Source organism: Phaenicophaeus curvirostris, chromosome 1 (genome assembly GCF_032191515.1).
Source record: "Phaenicophaeus curvirostris isolate KB17595 chromosome 1, BPBGC_Pcur_1.0, whole genome shotgun sequence".
Classification (NCBI taxonomy): Eukaryota; Metazoa; Chordata; class Aves; order Cuculiformes; family Cuculidae; genus Phaenicophaeus; species Phaenicophaeus curvirostris.
The window spans coordinates 119,391,064-119,408,128 of NC_091392.1; the positions used below are offsets into that span (position 1 = coordinate 119,391,064).

At 42.1% G+C, this 17,065-nt stretch overlaps 1 protein-coding gene across 14 annotated transcripts in view; it reads left to right on the forward strand.

The window, feature by feature from the left end:
• Nucleotides 1–5,428: 5,428 nt before the first annotated feature.
• The window catches only part of CASK (calcium/calmodulin dependent serine protein kinase), a 209,243-nt gene continuing 197,606 nt past the window's right edge, over nt 5,429–17,065 (forward strand). For all 14 annotated transcript variants that reach the window (XM_069873017.1, XM_069873049.1, XM_069873027.1 and 11 more), the window contains exon 1: nt 5,429–5,537. In XM_069873017.1, the coding sequence (XP_069729118.1) occupies nt 5,479–5,537 (59 nt within the window). In that variant the 5' untranslated portion in view covers nt 5,429–5,478. The remainder of the gene's footprint in view (nt 5,538–17,065) is intronic.

Here is a 17,065-nt window from a genome sequence, read left to right on the forward strand (position 1 = left end):
TGCAGGCTGCCCCATCACAGAGTAGATTTCCAAGCTGATTTAACTATATACTTCTGTAACAAGTTAGTTGGACTAATTCAGGCATGGATGATGGCTTTTTAGGATTCTTTTGATAGACAATTTTTAAAATGATTGCAAACGTCTAACTCTGTCATGATCAAAACATTGTCTCCTTTCACTGCAATCAAAATACATTCCTATTGCCCAAAATAGGAACTATTTTCAGTTCACAGAATTAGCACTCTTAAATGATACAGTGGAGTTTCTCAGAAATCTGGTAGGCCTCTGATATTCTCTCTTACCAAGTATTAACAGTTCACACTCACCTTCAGTGTCAATACCATCCTCAAATTCTGTAGGAAGGAGTGGATGAATAGCTTGGCTACAGACCAAAGTACTTGTGTCCCTGTTATATTTGGAATCTGAGGCACAAAATGTGGTGCTTCGTATACCTTTTGGATTACAAAACACTGCCAAACCCTTAAAATGTCTTGTTCATAATCACATACCTTTTACATCACACTTTTAAATGAAAACACTATAAGGGTGTTTTGGATGTAGCTGGTAACCAGGGTTCCATAGACAACCTTTGAACAACTCACCTGCCCCGTAGCTCACCAACAGCGCACAGATCATATGTGCACACCCTACAAAGCCAAAGAAAACTTGAAAACCCCATAAAATTTTAAGAAATGGGCTTTCTAGTGCCCAAGCCCATACTCAACTACTTCCTAGGACTTTAAAATAAACTTTTGAATAAAGCAACAATACTAGTTTGCCTAAAAATATGCCACCTGGTACTTCAGAATATGATAAACAGGCAGTTCCAACATGTGCAGTGGTTTGGGGAGGGCTTCTAGGGATTTTAAAGCATTTCCTTAACTCGAACACTCAAGAACCTTTTTGTCCTGTTTCCCGATGAAGAAGTCCCTCCCCCTCAGGCCTGAAATGACTGATGCCCTGAACTGTTTTGAAGTCAATCATTATCATTGCAAGCAAACCATTTCAGGTCTCAAGTGTAAAGTTTCTTATGCTTGTATTTCAAACTCTATTGTTATGTACTTTTAAATGAGATGTTAGATGTGCCTATTTAATAATTTACCTTAAACTTTTAAATTAAACACAGAATTTACAAGGAGATGCATTGTATATGTGGGTGATAATTGGTAATGCCTGCCTCTGAAAGGGAAGGTGAATGACTACTTTCAGACTTGTGGATGAAATTGATGATCACAAACGTATCTGTATATGCATTGCCTGGATGGTCATATCATTGGGTATCGGTTGCTGACACACTTGGCAAACTCACACTTGTATTTTCTTGAGCCCATTCAATGTGAAACTAGGATTAGTTACAGCATAATTCTCATTTGTTCCAGTAATTGCTGACGTAGTGGTATCTTTGCTGTTCTTGCTGGTTCAGTACGCAACTTTTTATGATACAGATCTGCACACAAATCCTAGTTCAGATGAGATTCTTCCCATGCAGAAGTAGGTAGCACCCATTTTTCTCTCCCTCTGCAGTGAATATGGACACTGTCACATTTTTTAGCCTTTGACAGATTTGCCATGCTTCTTGACAGCCTCAGCAATGAATGCTACAGCTGCTATAACAGTCTTGTCTTCTTTGCTCCAGAATGGGAGGAAAGAAAAAAATAAGGAGGGGGAGGGGGAGTGGAAAAGCTCAGCCCATAAGATTAAAAAGCAGCTGCAATCCTCCTTACTGGAAGGTAGCAGGACCCTTCAATTATGCTAGATGCCAGGGCATGACCTGCCTCTCTTAGGGAAAGCCATTTTTATTCAGTGTCTTTCAGGAAACTACCTTCCCACAACAACAACTCTAACTCTTCAACTTAGACCTCGCCCATTAGCAGAATCATAGAATAGCTTGGGTTGGAAGGAATCTTAAAGATCATCCAGTTCCAACCTCCCTGGCAGGGACACCTCTCACTAGATCAGGCTGCCCAAGGTCCCATCCAACCTGGCCTTGAACACCTCCAGGGCTGGGGCAGCCACAGCTTTCCTAGCCAACCTGTGCCAGTGCCTTACCGCCCTCATCGTGAAGAAATTCCTCCTTATGTCTAGCCTAAATCTGCCCCTCTCCAGTTCATACCCATTACCCCTTGTCCTATCACCATAAACCTTTGTGAACAGTCCCTCCTCAGCTTTCTTGTAGCCCCTTCCAGGTACTGGAAGGTCGCTATAAGGTCTCCTCATAGCTTCTCTTCTCCAGGCTGAACAAGACCAACTCTCAGCCTGCCCTTGTATGAGAGGTGCTCCAGCCCCCCGGATCATCTTGTAGCCCTCCTCTGGACCTGTTCCAACAGAAAACCATGTTTCTATACTGTGCCATCCCAACAGACAGCCAACTACCCTCCAAAGTTCTTTAAGGGCTTTGGCCAAAGGCCCCCCATACATTATACTTGGTATTCCTTGTTTTAAGTTTAACCTGTCACACCTGAGTGACAAAACCTTGAGTGACATTCAGCACTTGGCATTCAGAGGAAGGCGAGACCCCTGTGAAGTGATGCTGCTAGAGTGGCAAGTGTTCGCGTCAACTCAGGAAGGGATCTGTTATGAGCATTTTTCTTCATTGTGCATTTTCGTATTGTTTTTTCTTGTTCACTTTGAAAAACCCAGGTTCTAAAACTTAGCTACTGTGAGGCCTATGTGGTACTCAGCTCGACTGCCTTGTGAAAAGAAATGCTTAGATGTGTGAGGGAACAATCTAAATATAATGGCTTTTTGTTTGCGTTCCACATAGCAGATGGTGTTTAAATATTTTTTAAAGGTTTTTATGCCATGGAGAACAGGCTCATGAGAATGCCTCTCACCTTACATGCTACCATCATGTAGGAGATAGACACAATTATTTTCACTGCTTTTCTTGATTTATCTTTTTATTTTGAATTTGTGTGGAGATGGGAACGAGGTGTTCTTGGTAAACTGCTGTCAGCTCTGCATTTTAAAGCTAACCTTTAAACCATTTCATCAGATCATTCTGCTTTGACAGTTCTTTTTTTCCTCTGTTTGTATGCAACAACCATTTAATTTACCTTTGTTAAGGACTTTTAAGAATTTCCATGTGTGCTAAAGCACTACAGTAAAAAATAAATAGTTTGTAAACTGCAACTGTTCCTGACTAATTCCCTTAAGAAAATTTGCTTCCTTCTACAAACCATCTAACTCAAAACTTGGGAAAGCACACACACACAACTTGTCTTTCCTATACAGGTTTCAGTGCAACATGTTGAACATTGTGGAATGCAATGTATTAGGTATGTATTCAAGAGTCTTAAAATTCACCAGGTGTCTTAGACATTGTTTTTAAGTAGTTATTAAGAGCAACAACAGCCACCAGTTACTTGCCCAACTGGGAAAGCATATCTAAAAGCACTCCCAAAAGGTTCTTTTCATTCAGCGCTTTTAGGGATAATAAGAAGATGGCTGCTTTCCTAATAACAAAGAGGGTTCAAATTGTGCTCTAGAAAATACTTAAGACATCTGGGAAAAAAAGCCCCAAACAAACAACTAATCACTTCACCCACCCCCCCCGGACAAAGCTCCACACTCCCAGTTTTGCACATGATGCAAGAGGTACATTTTTAGTATCACGCAGAGGCTCTTAATTATACAAGAAACACTTATTAACTAGTAAAATATTGAAAAAAGTCTTTGAAGCATAGGCAATAATATTTTATTTTACAATTGACCACTGACTCAGATGCCCTTCTAAATAAGGCATCCCATCTTTAGCCTTGAGAAGAGGAGGCTGAGGGGAGACTTCATTGCTCTCTACAACTACCTGAAAGGAGGTTGTGGAAAGGAGGGAGCTGGCCTCTTCTCCCAAGTGACAGGGGACAGGACAAGAGGGAATGGCCTCAAGCTCTGCCAGGGAGGCTCAGGCTGGACATCAGAAAAAAATTTTTCACAGAAAGGGTCACTGGGCACTGGAACAGGCTGCCCAGGGAGGTGGTTGAGTCACCTTCCCTGGAGGTGTTAAAAAGATGGGTGGATAGGGTGCTGAGGGACACGGTTTAGTGGCAGATAGGAATGGTTGGACTCGATGATCCAAGAGGTCTTTTGCAACCTGGCAATTCTGTGATCTTACAAAAGCAGTGGGTATATTGACTAGTTTTAGACAAAGAGCCGTGTAAGTCCTCAAAGAACGCTTATTTTTTCTGGTTATCCAACCATGTCTGGAGACTCCCTTCACGTTCCCTCTTGACCTAAGACAACTGCAAGACAATTAAGCATTATCAATACATTCACGCAACCTTAAGACCGCGTTTATCCTTCCAGGCTATTTGTCCACGCCGGGAGACTGTCTGCATGTCGATACAAGGCAGATTCACGCTACAAGACAATTAAACGCGCAAACAAAAATCATCCATTCATTCTCACAATGGCTACACCGGAGCCGGGGGAAACGGGAAGGGCCGCACCCCCAGTCCCCGACCCCTCAACAGAACCGCTGCCGTTCAGCGGGCAGGGAAGCCAGGCAGGAGGGTAGGGCTGAGGGTGCGACTGATGATACCGCTCGCCCTCCCCTTTCCCCACCCCGGCGGCCCCCATCCCCGCCGCCTCCCTTTCCCGCGCCATGACGTCATCCCACCCCGCGCCTGCGCGCACCGACCCTCCGCCCCCCCCCCCACCCCGCAAACCGGCTCGGGCAGGCGTGGCCTCGCGAGAGCGCGCGCCGCGTTGTGTTGTATTGAAGGGGAAGGCGGGGGGGGGTGCGTGTGTGTAATAAAAGCAGCGGAAGCGAACACAGCCCCCCCCCCCCCCCCCCCCCCCGCCTCTCTGCGTGCGTGCGTGCGCGCGCCTCCCCCCTTTCTCCCCCCCCCACCACCACCCCGGCTTCAGAGCGCGCGCGCGCGGCTTTGCGTGACGGCGGGCTGGGTGCGCGCGCGCGCGTGCGTTCCCCCTCCCTCCCTTCCTCCCTCCCTCCCTCCCTGTAAAGCCAGCGCCTATCGCGGCCGCCGCTGCCTCTTCACCTCCTCCTCCTCCTCCTCCATCCGAGCGTAATCGACGGCTGCGGTTGCACCTCCCCCCCCCCCCGGCCCCGCGCCTTTCCCCACTATTATCCTCCCTCGCGGCGCGCGCACCCCCCTTCCCCCCCGGCACCTTTTCTTTCCCACCCGGCGAGGGAGCGCGGAGGGCGCCTTCCCCCGCCCGCCGGCGGCCCCTCCATGGAGCTCGCGCCGCCCCGCTAGCCGGAGCCGGGAGCGGAGGGAGGAGGAGGAGGAGGAGGAGGGAGAGAGGGGGGGGCCAGGCTGAGCAGGAAGGTGGGGTCGCGTAGGGAGGAGGAGGAGGAGGGAGGAGGAGCGGGGAGCCCCGGCGCGGCCGCGGGAGCCCCCGGGCGGCGGTGGCGGAGGCGGCGGTCGCGGCCGGGATTTACCGCGGCGGCGGTGGCTGAGCGGCGGGGGAGCGCGCCCCCCGCGGTGCCCCCCGCGGCGCCCCCCGCGCTCGGGGACCATGGCCGACGACGACGTGCTGTTCGAGGACGTGTACGAGCTCTGCGAGGTGATCGGCAAGTGAGTCCCGCGGGGGAGGGGGAGGCCCGGGCCAGCCCCGAGGGGGCGAGGGGAAAGCGGGAGGGAGGGAGGGGAGGGGAGGTTGGGATGGATGCTCTGCTCCTCCGCTCCGCACCCACCTGAGTCGTCGCCGCCCGCGGGTCCGTGCGGGGGGCGCCTGTCTGTCCGTCTGTGTGTGTCTGTGTGTCCCTCCCCGCCGCCGCCGGGACGCGCTGCCCACCTTCGGGAGGAGGGAAGGAGGTGGGGGGGGGTGGGTGTGAAGGAAAGAAGTGACCCGATGTTTCCTCAGCCACCATGATTAACCATCGCTCGGGCTGGCTGCAGCAAGCGGCAACCACTTCCCACCCCTTTTCTTCTTCTTCTCCTCCTCCACCCCCCAACCCCCCCCTCCCCATATCCCATTCCTGGCACACCCATCGAGGGTTGCCTGTTGGGGAAGGGAGAGGGAAGATGTCTCTCTCTAGATCCACCTATTCGCTGCGTGTCTGCGTATTTGTGCGCCAGGTGTTGGGTTTTCCTCCTCTTTGCTGCAATAATAACCGGCTGGTTAGTGGCAGTACCGATGACGCTTGGGTAGTGCTCGTTTTTCCTCCAGATCTTTCCCTCCCTTCTAATTCGTGTGGAAATAGAGATGTATAAGGCGGTAGGAGTGTTTGGCCTTTTGAGTCTTATTATGCAACTGCTGTTAAACCGATGTTCGAGGCTTGTATCAAAGCTAGGAGTTGAGGTAGTTGCTGGCGTTCCCCAGTTGCCTGTTTCAGGTTACCGCTGTTGTAGGGGGGGAATGGAAATGACTGTTCAGGTCTCGGTTGGTGTAATCACACCATGAAAATGCAAAGAATCCCCCAAATTGGCTAGTGATGAAAAATTCAACTCTCCTCCCATGTTTTTGTTTTGAAATCCATTTTTTATTTATTCTTTGTCTTTTACATATTTTCTGTAGTTGTGTCTGTGTTGCAAAGTGGGCATGAAAGATGTAACAATATTGTGACTTCCTGGTTTTCTGTATGTTTCTGATTCCAAAGCTGAGATTACTGTGGAAACCTTAGCAGTGGCACTGTTTAGTGTTTTTGCACTATCTTCTTCCTGACAATGAATATTATAACAATAATTATTGGCTGTGTTTTGATTATAAGAAAGAATTTTATCTATATGTATTCTATTGCCTGCTCTCCACCAGTATGCTTTTCAGTTTATGTCAAGTGCTGTCTACTTTCAAAGCTGGGGCTAAAAATATTCTAGAATTAATCTTTCCTTGGGATTATACTAAAATGCTAGTCTTGGACTCAGCAGGTGACTTTGTTGCCAGCGGAAGTTTCAGCACTCGGTGTCATTTCACAAGGTATTACTACCTTTCTCTTAACATAGACAACTTTAAAAAAAATATTAAGCTTCAAAGGCCTCGTTTGCTGTCATAAACAGTAAGTGATTGCCTTAACTTAATACTGGTTGTTGGTGAGGAGCTTCTGTAGCTGAGAAACAAAACTCTGTTATTGAACGTGTTTTGAAGGCAATTTTTGGTACGTTCCTTTCACAAGTGGTTTTATGCTAGCCACTGCAGTTCACACAGTATTTTATTCATACCTGGTTATCACTAGAAAGAAGGTGCAGTGATTATGCATGACCACACACCCTTTTAGAGAATGGATGATTCACAGGGGTCCAGATGGCTGCACGTCTCAAATGACTTTTTGTTTTGTGATCAGAGAATTTTGAAGAGAGAGCTCAACTACACTGGATTAGGTATTAGCTGCAGAAGTTCTAGGTGAGATTTAGGGAGTATATATAGTGTTACAATGTAACTAGATCTAACAGAAAAATATGGAATCACTGTAGCGTAATGATGCCAAGAGCAAAACCAGGGTGGATCACTGAAAATAGCAGCAGTGATGGTGTGAATGGTTGATAGCTTATTGTGATTGCTCTTGCTTTTCCGCACAGAAGTCATGTCAGTCCTCTAAAAGAACACTTAAAATAAATACACAATTTCATGTATGTTTGTGTAAGTAGTAGTCGTTTTCCTTTACAGTACTACATAGGTGACTTCCAGGGAGCCAACGATACAGCATCTTTATTTAGCTTGCAGATTTTGGGTACCACCTTGCCCGTCTTTAAGCCACTTGAGGAAAGCTGCTGTAAATCTGATTTGAATTGCTGCATATGCATCTTGCTAAAAATCTTTCAGTGAAACATTCACTAAATGTCTGCACATTCCTGTGATTTATTATTGATTGATACAGTAATTTAGTTCTTGCAAATAGCACATCTGGCCCTGATTTGCGTTTCAGACACATGAAATATTAAAATGTGTAATTTATCTTTCCTAAATAGCTAGTAACTGTTGTCATTTAACGTAGTAAAAGATATTTTCATAAAGGGTGTGGGAAAGATATCTTTGCCTGTAAAATATCTGAATCTTTAGTCTAAGAGAAGTCCCAAAGTTCCCATTCAATTTACTGGAGAAAAACGATGGTAGCCTCTTAGCTGACAGGATGCAGCCCAATTTGTTGAGCTGTATTCCGATCCAAGTATCAACTTTAAACACTTTTAAATACGATAAACTGATAATACTTACTTTGTGTAAACGCAGTGATAATAGCTGTTGGTGTGCTGGAGTGTTTGCAGTAGTACATGAATGAATTGATTGCAATGACAGTGATAGTGTTTATTGTTTGCGATTTAATGTGTTTAAGTTCTACAAACATGCTTTTTTTCATTTTAAATGGTGCAGGAAAAAAAGAAAGTTCAGGAGGGTAGAGGGAAATTTTAGTTCAGTTTCCTTTAGAAAAAGAATAAAATAAGCAAAATCTTCATTTGCATGTATTTCCAATATATCTTTCCATCACTGAAAACTGTATCAAGATAAAAATTGGAATAATAACCTAATTTCTTAAACTTTTTAAAGTGTAATTTATGGCACTAACATTTGTAATGTAGTTTTACTTTACCAGATGCGTCATGCTCTGGGTTGCTGCCTTGTCTTCAGACTTGACTGACACAAACACACTTCAAGCAAGACTTAATTTGGGGATTTCTGTGTTAGCCTTCAAAACTGTTTTAACATATCTTGGGATAACTGACGGTGATGAAAAACACAGATGTGTCTTTCTTTTTTTTTTTTCTCGCAAACTTGCTCCCAGGTAAATTTGCAGAGATTCTCCCTGTATATTGCTTTAGAAGCACAAGAGCTAAAAGCCTTTTTTTACGTTGATCAAACCATGCATTTGATTGACAGTTCACAGGTAATAGTGCTAAGTATACTACTTTTTGATAAAAATTTTCATTTGGAATGCATTGAGTAAAACATAGTAGGTGTAGAGTTGAAACATCTTGGGTATTCATCTGAGGTGAAAACTGTTCTGAGTTTATCGCCCGACCTCCACATACAGGTAGCAGTGGTTTTCTTGATGCCAAAGAGAATGCCTGTTTTTAAGTGAGAGCATGCAAAGCTGATATTGAATCTAGAAGATGGAAGCTTGGCTTTCATGATAGTCCTTGTTCTGCAAGGATTTTATTTTACATTATCTGGGCTTGAGTTTCTGTACCTCTTTTGATTCGTGTAGGTTTATGTTAGCTTTAGAGGAGTACCATAAAGATTGTCTGATCTTTCTAACAGTACGATTGCAAGTTGCTTAAAGATTTCTCCAAATTTTTAAGTACTATGTGATAAAGTTGATAAAAGTTTTTCTTTTAGAAAGGGCATTGATTGGAACAGAAATAATTAGTCATTGTATTAGCAGTCACATAATTGTCTTCCATTTGTGGACCATACATATGTCTAATCATTGAGCATAGTCGTAGTGTAGTCGGTATTTTTAATACCAAAGTACAAGGTGATGATAAGTGCCAATACTGTCGTAGCTTTAAGGATGTTCTCTGCATTATGACTGGGTTCAGTCTAGTGCTTTTCTGCACTGTGTGCTGAGGATTTTAGATCATTTTTACCATTCCTTCCCCTGCAATGGGACGATTCACTCTGCTTGGTCTCTTCCATCTAGTACAGAAGAGTTCAAGTACCTAGAGCCTGCCAGTGTTTGTCTCTTCCTCAGCCTACCAATACTGCTGGAGTAATGAGGGGAGCATGCAAGGTGTTGGGCTGGAAAGTGGGACAGGGGATTCTTTTCACATTGAATTATGAAGGCTTGTATCACATCGAAGTCAAACAAGAGGGGTGATGGTTGCATTTCCATCCTAAGCTATTGTCTTGAGGTGGATTGTCTTGAGATGCTTTAGGTTTATGCGCAAGTCTGGGAGTATTTAGGAAAGGGAGAAAATAGCTCATTAATTCCTTGTCCAAGAAATATTAATATTTTAATAATTTTAAGTATTGTGATAACGAAACTATGTAGAAGTATCTTGATGATTTCAGTGATATTGTTTTTCATTTCCTCCGTTTTCTATGCACACTGTCTCTCAATACTGTTGTCTCTCAAATGTGCTTTTTCTCCAGTACACCACTGAAATTTTGCATCTCCTGTAAAACCAATTCAAATCACTGGTGGCTATAATTTTGACAAATCAAATGAAAATGTGAAACAACTGTATTATGCACTTGCTGTTTGGAAAGGAGAAAGAGGGGAGGGAACTTCTCTGGGATATGGAAAGTGATTGATCTAGTGTAGTGTTGAGTTTCTTAGTATCATTTGAAATACTAGTGTACTAATAAAACATTCACAGCTGTTATCTCTGTTAGTGTTTAAAATGAGCAGATGATAATGGATATTATATTTAAGCATGAGGTCATAATGTGCATTGCTTCAGGAAAATAACAGTAGATTATTTGAAGTGTACAGTTGCTATAATATCTCCTTAGCCAAGTTATTCTGTTATGGACTTTAACATAATAGTCACATGTTTCTGCTTCAGAGGTTCTGTCTACTTAAGAGGTTAAACTGTTGCTGAACACAGAATAAAGTTAATATACCTACTTGCAGAGTACATTTTAATCAGTACTCACCATTTGTGTGGCTTTTTCTAGTGTTGTTTAGATAAGCAGGTGCATTCCTGGAGACATCCTTATGATGTGAACAAGACAACTATAAAGATTGGGAAGTAGAGGCTTGCGTAAGAGGGGAGTTTGAAGGAACTTGATCTAGCAAAATGCAAATCGAGAAAGATTGTGCAAGGGCTTTGCAAATATAATTTTGTGCTTAAACACCCAAGACAAGGGAGCCATGAAAGGTAAGAGCAGATGAGCAAATGTGTGCAGACTAGTCCTGAATAATTTGAGGCTGTAAGTTCCAAAATTTTAGAGCTATTTACTACTGACATTGTGGAGTAGCTGTGGGACGAAAAAAAGGGTACCTTGTCTTGAAGATTTGCTAAGTTAAGAGTTTGATTTTTTTTTTTTAACTAGTATGAAACTTTGTACCCTTCAAGAATACGGCCTAGGCTTTAGGACCCTAGTGATCATAATAATTTCAATTCAAACACAATACTTGACATAAATGCTTCAGGATAAAGAAATATTAGGGAAATAAAAGACCCATATTTTATGTCAACTGACACTTATCTGCTTAGCCCTCCCTTGATTCACTGGCATTTTTTGTAGTCTGTTATACAGATGTCATGACAATGGAAGGTAATCAAGCAGTATTAATCCTAATATGATGTTTCCAAAGATCACTTTTCAAAAACCTGTAGTCAGTTTATATGTGTCATCTAAAGAATGGTAACTTCAGGATCGAAAGTGGTGGTTGTTAGAAGTAGGGATTTTATGCCAAATTATGGAGTTAAAATAATTTTTATGCATTCTTCTTTTACCAGGAGTGAGTACATTTTTAATATATAGTGTGAAACTGTGCATACAGGGTGTATTACATGCATGGCCAGAATTATCATCCCAAGATGTCTAAAAAGTTAGACTGATCTCTTAAGACAGTTTACCAAGTACCTAACATGCCCACCAAAAGAGCCCCAAGAAACACTTTCCTTTCTCTTTGCATACATCAGATAAACATGTAAGAGGATACATAGGTAAGGCCTCCAAAGCATGGGAAGAGAGAGCTATCGCTTCAGTGTTACTGTAAACTGAACTGTGTTTTAGAGTGTGGGTCTAGTAACTTTTAATAAAGTTCTGCTGTATTCAGAGTTAGCTACATTGTTTCATGGAGGTGTCCTGTTCAGAAACAAGCCCACAGCAAGCTTTGGTGTTTCAGTTACTATAGTGTTACTAGTGGTTAAGCCCCGTTCTTACCAATATCTTTGTTTTCCAGAAATGAAAACAGCTAAGTAAGGTTTGGAATAATTTTTGGAGCTTGACCATAGAAAACTTTTGCATTTTAATTAGACGTTAGTTTTTCAGTTTGGTTTGTATGAGAAGCAAAGACATCTTTTCAGAGAAACAACTAGAAAACTGTGGTGGGATAAACTTAGGACCAAAAAGATCAAGGACTATTTGCTAATATATTCTCTAATGACTGAAGTGACCCTTCCTCGGTTAACAGGTGTTTTGCTCTTTTACTTTAATATCTTTTTGCTGGAATCAGTGTGAGAAGGGCTACCGAGAAAGTTGCTACATGCTTTGTGTCTTTTAATGCAGTGTTCAAGGTGCAGTGGGGCTGTACTTTATTGGCAGGCTTAGGCTTTGTCAGAATTTTTGTATCATCAATATTTTGTCAATTTCTGTATCAATTTAACTTTTTCAGTAACTGTAGTTAAAACATGTCTTCACCATATGAAAATGATTATAATTGATGCAGAATTCTTACACATTTAGAAAGGTCATTGTGTGCTTCTTGAGTTCTTTATAGTTTGCCTTCACCAGAGGTTTCTAGATAGTGTTTGGTTAAATAGATTTGTCATTTGGCTCTTTCACCTGTTTCTTTGGCTACACAATGGCATATGCAATTGTTGCAGGTACTCAGATTTCAGTTTTTGCTAACAATTCCATTTCCTTTTCTGGATAGTGTGGACTCATAAGCAGTAGTCCTAGCTTTTATTTCTGAGCAGATTTCCTGGGATATTTGAGTTAAGAAAGCTGCAAAGAATTTGCCTCTGAACAAATTTTTTTTGGAGTGAAAGCTGGGATATAAGTCATGTATGGGCATTTAAACTGGCATGCAAGATGTTCAATTTCAGTTGTTTAGGAATCACTTTCAGCTAAGCTGAAAACCTATTATTTATCTCATCAATGTTTCAGTTCTGTTGTAGTTGAGATAAGAAACACAACTTGTAAGTGTACCTTTTCTGGAGAACACGTGATTCTTTGGTAACTTGTGACTTCTTTATTATCTTTACCAATGATCTGGATGAAGTGCACTCTCAGTAAGTTTGCCGATGACACCAAGTTGGGTGCGAGTGTTGATCTACTTGAGGACAGGAAAGCTTTGCAGAGGGAGCTGGACAGGCTGAATTGGTGGGCCAAAGCCAGTTATATGAGATTCAACAAGTCTTGGTACTGGGTCCTACGTTTCGGTCACAACAACCCCATGCAATGCTACAGGCTTTGGGGCAAATGGCTGGACAGCTGCCTGGCAGAGAAGGACCTGGGGGTGCTGGTTGACAGCGTGGCTGAACATGAGCCAGCAGTGTGCCCACGTGGCCAAGAAGGCCGACAGCATTCTAGCTTGTATCAGAAGTAGTGTGGCCAGCAAGTTGGCACTGGTGGGACCACACCTCAAACAGTGTTCACTTTTGGGCCTCTCACTACAAGGCAGATATTAAGGTACTGGAAAGAATCCAGAGAAGGGCAACAAAGCTTTTGAAGGCTCTAGAGAACAACTCTTAGGAGGATCGGCTGAGGGAACTGGTGTGACTTGGAGAAGAAGAGGCTAAGGGGAGACCTTATTGCTCTCTAGAACTACCTGAAAGGAGGTTGTAGTGAAGTGGGTATTGCTTTCTTCTCCCAATTAACAAGCTATAGGATGAAAAGGAATGGCCTCAAGTTGTGCCAGGGAAGGTTTAGATTGGATATTAGGAAAAAATTCATTACTGAATGAGAGGTGGAGCATTGGAATAGGCTGCCTAGGGAAGTGGTGGAGTTGCCATCCCTGGAGATGTTCAAACGACATGTGGATGTGGCACTTTGGGATGCAGTTTAGTCGGCATGGTGGTGTTGTGCTGATGATTGGCCTTGATGATGTTAGAGGTCTTTTCCAGCCTTAATTATTCTATGATTTATTTAAACTCACTGCTAGCAGGGTTTGAAAAGTAGTACACATTTAGAAATTTTTGATCCAAATAGCTCTAAGGGTAAGGACAAAAATCTTAGCTGTAGTGAGAAGACTCCTCAGGTACAGTGGCCTGTAAGATATTCAGAACTTTATGAACTCTTTTTCTTTTTTTCCTTAAAAAAAAAAAAACCTTTATGAAGATGGTCCCCCAGTTCATTGGGTTTTGTCACCCTGCAGCCTCTTCTCAACAAAACCCAAAGTCAACAAACAAACCAAAAATCAAAAGCACAATAAAAAAATTTTTGAAAGCACAATTAAAAAAAAAAAAAAACAAAACAACCACAAGTGGAAAGAAAAAAGTCCTTAGTATTCCTCCTACAAGGAAGTTTAACTTGTCTTGACAAGATATTCGGAGGTGTTCTTCCATCTTCTTTGTTCTCCCAATTCTGTTTTGGGGAAAGGGTCTATGAGTAAAACCTTTGGCTGCATTCCTGATGTTCTAGCTTAGAGAAGCTAGCCAAAAGATCTATTACTTTACTTCCACGTGGCTCCAGGGAAATCCTGCAGCTGTTGCTGTGAATAAAGTTGTCTGCTGCCCTTCTTTTTATTGACTCCAGGTGGTGTTCTTGATACTGAGCAGAGGGGGCCTGTCCTAAACAGTGAGAAAGCACTAATTTCCACTTGATTAGAGGGATCTGTGTACCTATAAATGGAAGGTGCAGTGAAAAAGCAAATGAGGCAGTCTTATCTCCCTTCTGCAAACCAAGCTCCTCTTATTGGTTAGGAAAAGATGATATAGGAGGTGGAAATAAGGGTAGCCTGGGAAGATGACAAAAAAAGTAAGGAATTGTATATTTTATTGGTAGGATATTTCCTGCATCAATATTGATCTGACCTAGTAACTTTTCCTGGAACGTAGCAGACCTTTGTGAAACTTCATGTTTGCCAGGACTGAACTTGAATCTAGCAGGACCAGATAGGCTGGATTCAGATGGGTTTAGAGGAAAACATCTGTCTGGTCAGCGCTGGTCTAGCTGTACAGAACAGCTAAACAGGGCAGGAATCGATGTGAAATCCTGCAGCCTTTAAGTATGTCATGGTTCCTGAAGGAAAACTGTATTGAGTTGTAGCTGATCTGTAGAGTCTGTAAATGTGTAGTAGTAGCCTTTCTCCTCCCCCCACCACCCCACCATGTGAGGCACTGTGGGAGTATATGTATGCAATTTTGCAATATGATTTAAGTTTGCTGTTGCTGGAAGAGGGAGGTCTTGCCCTCTTAATGTGCCTTGAGTGATGCACCCTCTCCTTTGCCAGCTTTATCACTCATCTGATCTGTATAAACCAGGTGCATTACAAAAATATTCAGCTGCTGGATGGGTTATTGTTCTGCTGTTTTCATGCACTTGACTAGACCTACGGTGCAGTCAGGGCTAGCTCAAGTTAGAAGACTCAGGGATGGAGAAGGTTAAGGTGTGCAGGGCTCTGCCCTTTGACAGTAATGAACTACAAAGGCCATATCATAAAATGCTTTATTGTTGTTTTTTTTTTAAAACGTTTGGCTTTTTTTGCTGATTAAGCAGGAAGATGGCCTCAAAACTTTCCTGCAATAATCCAGAAGGCGGTAAGGAAGGGGGAGGGAAAGAAGGAAGAGATATTTTTTCATTTTAGAGAAAAAATAAGTTGCAAACTAACAAAGAATTATTAACACACACACACAAAAATCACACTTAGTTGCTTTTATATTCTTAATTTGTTTCTTCCTTTCTATACACATAGATGTTCCCTGTAATTAAAAGCAAGCACTAACTTTATGGCAGGACCTCATGTCATTCAGGACTTAAATTTGATACATAACAGAGTCAAATTGACATTTGAAAGGCAACTGTGAATCTAGGATTTCTTTTTTTTGAATATTTAAATTGATTCTTTGAAGCATATTAGTTCATGGCATGGTTAGCTGCTCTTCAAGTGTGCATGTGTTCTGTTGGGTCCTTCAGGACTTTAGTATTAGCAGTTGGATGTACTCCGAACCTCAAGCATGCTTTATGTTTTTAAGTGCTTCTAATTTTTATAGAAACCAAATCTGAGTCTTCTGGTTCTTCTTGCACACAATTATGTGCAAAGGTACTGATAACATATTTAGAAAAAAAATGAAGAAATTGAAACTGAATCTTTTCCTTAGGCACCTTTTTTCAGATTTTGTGCTCTGAACCTGAGTTTAAAATGTATTGGATTGATCAAGAACTTGTTTCACTTAAAATATTTGTATCTAGATCAAGTTTAGATTTACAGTTACCAACTTCTGCTTACAGTTTTCCTTTCTACAGCCCCCAAACTAGAGGTAATCTCTTTGTAAGTGTGTTCCTGCAAGCATCTTATTTCCAGAGCTTCAGCACTATAAAGATGAAAGCAACAAGAGGGGCTTTCAGAACTGAAGGTCAAACAGAACTGTTTTGCTCAGTTAGAACTATTAGATTAAGATTTTATTTTTTTTTTTTACTTTTTCCTCTTTGGAAAAAATGGTTACCTGTTGGCTGGGTTTCTCGGATGTTCAGCCCTTAAGGTTCAATTATCTTTAAAAGCGTAAAGTAAACAGGGTGCTTAAAATATCAGGAGCTCTTTCTGTAATCTTATATCTCAAGTGTGTCTTTTTTTTTTTATCAGCTGTAGGCACTTCCAGTTGGAAAGCATTCATTACTTCATAGCTGCCATTGAGACAGGATACTTTCTCAGCTCTTGCAGATGTATATTCTTTCTCAGATTCTTAGTTTTTTGAAGTTGTCAAAGTTCTGAAGTGTCTGCTTGCTCTGCTGGTTACAGATGTTTTCAAGTAGACTGCTGGCTGTGAAGTTGGTTTGCTTATGTTGTGTGTATGAAATACAATTCTCTCAGAAGAGGAACTGGGAATTGGATTTCTTCTTTTCTGCTTAGTGAGTGTGATCATGGGTGCATCTTTTCCCTTCTTAGTCATCTGGTGAATATTAAATGATCAAAACATTAAAACATCAACTGAGATGTTGAGAATACCTTTGTTTCCCATATCTTCTAGCCTGATGAGTGCTTTTTCAGGTGTTGTGTGTTAGGGAATGACTTGTATATATGCCTTCTAATTTCAGAGTGAATGTTCCAAGCACTGGTGTGTGAGTAGCAGCTGCACTGAGTGTGGACTGCCAAGTTGGGTCTGAGAATGTCTTAGTAGCTACACAAAATACATAGCAGAACTGTTGTTGCTTTTCAGAATAGGGCTTAGTTTCCTATATTGCTAATATATTTTAAAAAAATTTGAAGTGTTGCAGAAAACTAAGAGTAGAAAAGAATAAGAATAATGCCTTCCTGAAATTTCGTTTTGGATATGTGGCTGGAACATTCAGAAATCAGTCGTGACTTTAGAGAATATTGATACATGGTAGATTT